We start from the raw sequence: 7,317 nt of genomic DNA, 5'->3' as shown, positions 1-7,317 counted from the left end.
CAATGAAAATTCACGTAACGTACCTCGCACGAAAAACCGGAAGAGAAAAATCGCTCTTCAAAAATAAAAAGAAAAAAAAAAAAAAAAACAAACAGCAACAATCAGGAGGTACGACTGTTACATTGAAAAAAAAAAAAAAATCTTGTATCATGCGCAAATATTTATCACCACAGCAACGACGTGAGAATACTGAATCGTAATAATGCCTTCGCACTCGAGGTCGATCGACTACTGACCCTCATGCCAGAGTCCTCTGATCGCAAGGTGCGTGTTAAACTCGTCGAAGCTCAGAAAGGACAGGTCGCACCTCGTGCACTTCATCATGTTCAAGGGGTCGTGGCACGAGAGGTGCATCTCCAGCATCTGCGGACTAGTGTACGTGGCCAGGCAGCCCCATTGTCGAAGCGTACAGCTGTAATCGGCTGAAACTCTCGGCTGCGGCGTAAAAATTTTGTCGTCGACCGGTGCGATGTCGTGCCTCACGGGTGTGCCCTTACGTTTTTTCGAATTGGCGCTCTTCGAGGGCAAAGACCTGCTGCTCAGGTCCAAGACTGCACTCTCGCCGGAGATATCCATTTCTGCGTTATCGACAGAGTCATCAGCAGACGGCTCATCCGCTGATGGTACGGCAACCGATAAATCTATCGGTCGGTCCGTGAGAGGAGTAGCCTCCGCGCGACTGGCCGTTGGGTCGTCGTCGTTCGAACAAGCCGACTCCGACAGGAAAGCACTCACGTTCATGTCGAGGTGGTGCTGGGGCTGCTGCTGGTGATACATTCCTCTAAGGATCTCTGCTTGCTGCATCGCGTTCAATATCATCATCTCCTTGATGTATTTGTTAATGCTGGGACCGAGGAACTGGCTCTTGGGGTCGGTCAAACCGGCTTGAGTAAAGTCAGCCGGGCCGGCTGGCTCCGAGGATTCCACCGGTAGACTAGCGAACGCTGCCAACTGAAGATCAGCGCTGTTGCTGTTGTTGTTGTTGTTGTTGTTATTGTAGTTATTGTTATTGTTATTATTGTTGTTGTTGTTGTTGTTGTTATTGACGCTCTTGAGCTTGGGCCTCGGCCCGCGTTTCTTGCTGTGCACGTCGATGCGTATGTTCTCGTTCCTCGTGCCATCGCTGTCGTAGATTAATCCCTGCTCGTGGCACATGCTCCTCAAATGGTCCTTGTAGGCATGCAGGTACTTTGACTTGAACGCGCACGTGCCGCAATTGAACTGATGCACGTCCGAATGAGACTTGAGGTGGCTCGTGAGCATGCTCTTGTTGACGCACCGGTAGTCGCAGTGCTTGCACGCGAACCGCTTCTCACCCCTGTGGTTGTCCTCGTGAAACTTGAAGTGGTGCGGCAGGGTCGTTACAAAGTAGCAGCGCCCGCACTTGTGTAATTTTTTCGGATCGAGATGGGCGTGCTCGAGATGCCTCCAGTAGGCCGATTTCGTGATGAAGAACATCTTGCAGTCTTTGCAACGCGTCACCGACACTTGGCCCTTCGAGTTGAAGTTTGGCGTTAGCGCGTCCACCCGTGACAAGTCTATTCCGGTCTCCGCGAGCCCCAACTCGTTCAGCTTCGACTCCAAATCCCTCCAGTCTTCGTTGCTCATCTCTTCCTCGTTGCTGGGCTCGACGCTGCTGTCATCCAGCTTCTTCTTGCGCTTTTTCTTGCCAACCTCGTCGAGCTTAATCTTGGTGTAAAAAGCGGCGAACCTGTACTCGTCAGCCGATATCGCCTCGTTGTGATTCATTATGTGGGTGACGATCAAGTCTCTGTAAACAAAGGAAAGTTAAAAATTAAAAATTACAAAAAAATAATAATAATAATAATATGGACGCGTCGGAGAAAATCACATCTTATAGGTATGAAATACGTACTTTTGCGTCAAGATCGGTGCATCGGCGCAAGAAGGAAGGGGACACTTGAACGGTCGAGCTACGTGGTCTTCCGGCACGCAAGTAGTCTGTCGCTGGCTCCTACGCTTCTTTTGGGACTTTGGCAAGGGCTTGTCCATGTTATCGGGAGGCGCGACGAACTGCTGGTGCTGCAGGGCGTTGGGATAGGCCAGTACCGGCGATGTCATATCCGCAAAGCCGTAGGCCGGGTTGCAAGTTAACTGATCATTCCCAAAGTTATGGTGGTGAAGGTAGTCAAAGGAATTGACGGCCGGTGGTGACGCGGCCATGCTGCTCGCGCCCGAGGACGGACGGCTGTCCACTAAGCTCTGGGCTCCCTGATGAGACGATGGCCGACTGCCGTTGAGCGACGGGTTGGACTCACTCGTCCCGTAGTGGCTTGGCGACACTCCGGAGTCGTCGGTAGTCTCCTCCATGGGTTCTTGTTTCTAAAGATAATCCAGTAAAACGATTGGTTTTAGTCTTTTTTTTTTTTTTTTATTGGAGAAATCGGTTCGTATCGGGGACTCACGGCTTGTTGCGGTTTTATCAAGGAATGCCCCAGGTTTTGTAAAAATTTTGCAAAATTCAACTTTGTCGTTTATAGTTACCAAGATTTGGTCGATTTTCCGTTTGAATAATGGAGTTGATCGGTATTTCATCGACACGTCTTCGCGTGAAATGTCAAATAGCGTAGGCTTTAATTTCTCGATTGGCAAAAAAGTGGGAACAAAAATTTTGATGCCAACTACAGAAAATCGCGAAACAACGGAACACGTATAAGTGCATGAAATTCGTAAACATCGTAGTTGCCCCGAAACAAAACGAAAGGAAGAATATACCGATCGATCGGCCCGGCTGTTTTTTCCCCTGCGAGAAAAGCGCAAGTTATTTTCATCACGCCCGAGCGCTAAAGTCCTTACATACATACGCAGCCAATCCTCGGTAGGAACGCCAGAGTGGCGTATAATTTTAGGACTCGTGAAAATGAGATTGAGCCCGAGCATTATATCTTTGGGTAAGTGCGTATATATGCGTATAAGCATCATAACAGAGAGAGAAAGAGAAAAACATCCTGCCCGACCAATCGTAAAGTACGCGTATACGTGGGGAGATTAGGGTGGGAGGAAGGGAAAACACTCCCCCTACCATGTGCGTGGATTCTATTCGTCCGCGAAGGGGATGATGATAGGTATAGGTAAATATATATATGCGCGAGAGAGCTGCAAGAGAGCGAGGGTGAGGCTTCGCGACTGGAAGGGATGAGGTGATTCTGTTGTATAATCTTAAACGTTATGTATATATGTAGATTATGATCGCTTACCACGTGCAGAAGGTGCTGGGGATATTGAGTCCAATCTTTGGACCCATTGTCCATTGCTTTTGGAAGAATTGTCACTTGGCTGCGTTGTTCGATGCACCTAGAACATCAAAAATTTCAATGTTAATCTTTTGCGTACAGTTATGTCATACGTATGCGATTATCCCTATAAGTCGTATATTATGTTGTTGGATATATTTTACTCCGATTGATGAATCACATTCTGATGGTTTACTATTATTACCACAACTATACTACTACTAAATGGTTATATAATGGCTCGATACTACCGCGATAAGAAGTCATTAAGATTTTTCAAACTTCTTATCGTATGAAATCTATTGCGTGTTAAAGATGGGTGATAAAAACATTTTACTCATATTTGAGGAATTTTATGGTTAATACAGTGCAAAGTTTCGCTGAAGCTACCTATTCCTAATGGATTAATAATGGCCAACTTTGTAAATAAATTCATGTGCAAAAACACAAAGCTCCAACTGCATTTTCGAGTATTATGTTCAGAGATTATTATTTATTAATTTTTAAATCGATAATTATGACAAGGTCACACTTTAACTATGCTTATGTAATAAAATCCAATGTCAAGGCTGACTAATGTGATCGTAGAATTTTACAATCAATTAACCATAAAATACATTCGAACGATGTTTACACAATACTAATAGAAGATCAAAAAATCTAAGATAGATGAAATTCTGATATTATGACAAGTAGGTGATGTTTCATTTCCAAGAGAAAAAAAATTCAAAGTGGATGTCGAAAATTCGAGCATAACAGATATCGCGGTAAAAAATACACTTCACGTTCGCTCGCACCACCTATTTCGTCAAACGGAGTTGGTAAATAAATTTATTTATAGAAAAAGCGGTTTGGAAATCCTTCATTTTTGCGGTAACAAGACTTTTGTATCGTGTACAATATTAACCATCGGTGGAACAACATTTGATTTCGTGGAAAATCCAGAACCACACAAGAACTATACGCGAACAAATAAATCGAAGAAATTTCCATAACACGAGAATTTAAAGTAAAAAAAAGCAGGCTGGAAAAAAAAATCAATCCCGACAGACCCAAAAAAAAAGAAAAGAAAAAAAAAAAGAATTCCATCTTTCAAAAAAAAAAAAAAGAAAAGAAAACCTGTCAAACGCAGGTGATGCCCAGCACTGTCTCCGTGGTATGGAAAAAAGGCCCACGAGCACAAAGAGCCCGAAAAAAGGGGGGACTAAAAAAAAAAAATCCGTCCGCAAAAAAAAAACGTCCTTTCACACTCGGGGGCCCCTACATCCGCCCACGTCAACGCGGAAAAGAAGAAAAATCGGGGCAGAAGATGCAGGAGGGGGGGGAGGATGCGCATACGATTGGTGAAAGGGGCGCGAGGTTACGGGCTTCTTCCTTTTTTGCCGCAGAGATCGTTGTTTCCTGGAAAAAGGGGTTTTCCGCGCTCTCCCGTCCATACTTTTCTTTACCTAAAGCCGTACCGTGACGAAGGAATGAGGGGAAAAATCGAGCCGCTGTTTTTTCCTCTCCGCTTCCATTTGCATATACACACGCAAGCAGCCTGCCAGGTTTGCTTACGTACACACGGGGGGGGGGGGGTTTTAGCCATTCAAATGGGCTGAATAGCTTGGGAGAACGGAGGAGCAACAGAAACAACTGATGAGGGAAAAAATGAGTTGGAGGTAAGGTCGACTGCTGATACCGAGTTTTTCAAGAACTATCGGAAAAACCTCTTTTGCCTTTTGCCTCGAGTGAAAATTTTCCAAGGGTGTTTTTCTTCCGATTTGTCGCGGCTGCGCGAATTGTGTGCGAAAAATCGAATAAACACGTGGTTCGCGGTGTCATTGCTACCTCACGTTAATACGTATGTAGCGAACGAATGAGGTGTGAGAACGAAAGAAAAAAAAGAGAAAAAATAAGTAAAAGAAAAGCGTACCGGAGATAGCGAAGAAACAACAGAAGCTAAGAAACACACGTGTTTATCGTAAACAGAGTTGGTGTACATGACGAAAAAAAAAAAAAAAAAAAAAAAGTTAAAATTTATCAAGACTCTCTCTAAAGTCTTGATAAAAAGCTGAAAATTCGAGGGCCTCACGCATGTTTTCGCGGCTTTCTAATATTTTTTCCATTTCCTAAATGTCATTGACACGTCGAAGCCTACAATGAATCATAATATTAGAGATACGAAGGGTATTGAACTCTTGCGTGGACACATTTTCTAAACGAAAGAGAAAAAACTGCAGCTAATCGATCGTCGAAATCAATGGCGAAAGTGAACCATCCATGCATCGGCCGCGGCCAACGCTGCTTAACTTTGCCGATCGACCAAGCAAAATCTGCGTATTATCGTATCGGTATAAGTAGATGATGTATGGAGGATTAAATAACCAACGCACTTAGTCGCGAGACCCGAAACAATAGTACAAAGTACTTACTCTACTGAAGATAAAAAAAACAACGTGCATAAACGGGCGAGTGCACGCGTGCATAATCTGCGCCTGTAAATCGCTCGCATATTTTCGTCGGTCATACGCATGCGGTGTTTTTGATCTTAAATTAGATGTAAAGAAAAAAATAAAATAAAAATTAAATCAACTCACCGGCTGTGCAGTTCAGGAGCTCCAGCCGCGCACACACTGAGCGCAACAAAACAAGTGTCCACTCTCTAAACGGGCACCAAGTTTTTGTTTTTTATCACTTAAAAGTTCCTCGCACTGTTGCACTACTGTATATACTTGCGTATAATATACCAGTGTTGTCGATGGAAAAAAAAAAACACAAAAACAAAAAAAGCAAGTTGAAAAAAAATCGGCACGCAAGCAGATTTAGCCAAACAAGCAGAGGCCGGTCGTCGCTCGATGACCGTCGAGAGTCAACTGATGCGACGATGCGTATACGCTACGATGCTATAGCCTCAAGAGCTAATAGAACGAATTGTATACACGCACTGGCATCTAAGATGCTATACACACATATACAGTTCGCCCGTGCGGGTCGAAGCGGTACTAATGTACATGTGTATATGTGCGTGTGCTAAATACGAGATAAACCACCATCCAGTGTCCAATGCGCAGCACGGGGGTAGGGCTACGCACAATATGTATGCGGACGCAGTGGAGGGGGCATGTGCGCACGGAGGACCATTTCCCTCTTTTACCTCTTGGCCGATTGGCCTATATATATATATATATATATATATATATATATATATATATATATATATACTCAGGTGTAGGTGTAGGTACGATAGAGGTAAACGTAGAACGTAGAACGTAGAGTATACACCTACACGTATTGGAAGGGCGAGAGGATCGAACGATTGAAGAAAAGGGGCGGGGGGAGAGCGAGCCGAGGAAAACGAATAACTCTTGATTTGGCGATTTTTACTGAAATGCTCGAGGAGAAATATGATGTGGCACATCCAACTGGGGGCAAAAACAAATGATCCTCGGACTGTATACTTACTCAGCAAAGTCACTCGAGCATTTTTGAAAATCGCTACAATGATTTGGGCTCCACGTGGAAAGCAAATCTTTTTGGCGTCGTTACTTTGTTCTTCCTCGACTAATAAACATCCTCGACTTTTTTTGTCAGTTGAAAAAAAAATGTGCCGAAAAACTGATCTAGAAGAGACCACGTGGCAAAGAGCCGGATATTAGACAACGTTGTTTTACCATTTCTATTGTTTATTTTCGTTCGAATGTTGTATCGGGCAATTCTATTAAAAGCTCGGAAACGTCCAACTTTGCTGCCATCACTGCTGCTTTACTTACCGCTTACAACATTATTATCTTTTGTGTTTTGATAATCGATTGTTACCATTCCGGGAAATTAAAATTTTGCTCGAGTTTGGTCAATGTGTGTAAAAACACAATGATATAGCAAGGATTCCACAGTCTTTTGACCGTAAAGTACATTTCGCACTGTTGTCACGATTTTCTCGCAACTTGTTTTTCCATTTTATTGACATTTTCAATGTGTTTTTCATTTTCCAGGAAACTTTATGCGAAAAAAAAGTAAAAAAACGTCTTACCAAATTTTTCTTATTTTTTCATTTGTGTTAGCTTATAGAAAAAAAAACCTT

General features: G+C 43.5%; 1 protein-coding gene across 1 annotated transcript; it reads right to left on the bottom strand.

Annotated features, from left to right (window-relative positions):
- Nucleotides 1–228: 228 nt before the first annotated feature.
- Hb (hunchback) lies at nt 229–6,208 on the bottom strand. The gene is made up of 4 exons (XM_014358965.2): nt 5,834–6,208; nt 3,219–3,315; nt 1,877–2,343; nt 229–1,771 (listed from the first exon to the last, which is right to left on the bottom strand). The coding sequence occupies exons 2-4, from the start codon at nt 3,270–3,272 to the stop codon at nt 229–231; spliced, it is 2,064 nt and encodes a 687-aa protein (XP_014214451.2). The 5' UTR covers nt 3,273–3,315; nt 5,834–6,208.
- Nucleotides 6,209–7,317: the final 1,109 nt, after the last annotated feature.

This window comes from Copidosoma floridanum, unplaced genomic scaffold (assembly GCF_036245765.1).
Source record: "Copidosoma floridanum isolate Cflo_tuat_1 unplaced genomic scaffold, Cflo_Japanese_pri ptg000001l, whole genome shotgun sequence".
NCBI lineage: Eukaryota > Metazoa > Arthropoda > Insecta > Hymenoptera > Encyrtidae > Copidosoma > Copidosoma floridanum.
This window is presented reverse-complemented; position numbering and strand designations above follow the sequence as displayed.

Excerpts from the sequence above, each read along its gene's own strand:
- Hb (XM_014358965.2), bottom strand. The coding sequence starts at position 3,272 with ATGGACAATGGGTCCAAAGATTGGACTCAATATCCCCAGCACCTTCTG. Across the intron at positions 2,344-3,218 it reads CCCAGCACCTTCTGCACGTG|AAACAAGAACCCATGGAGGA; the intron begins GTAAGCGATCAT and ends GATTATCTTTAG. Across the intron at positions 1,772-1,876 it reads GCACCGATCTTGACGCAAAA|AGACTTGATCGTCACCCACA; the intron begins GTACGTATTTCA and ends CTTTGTTTACAG.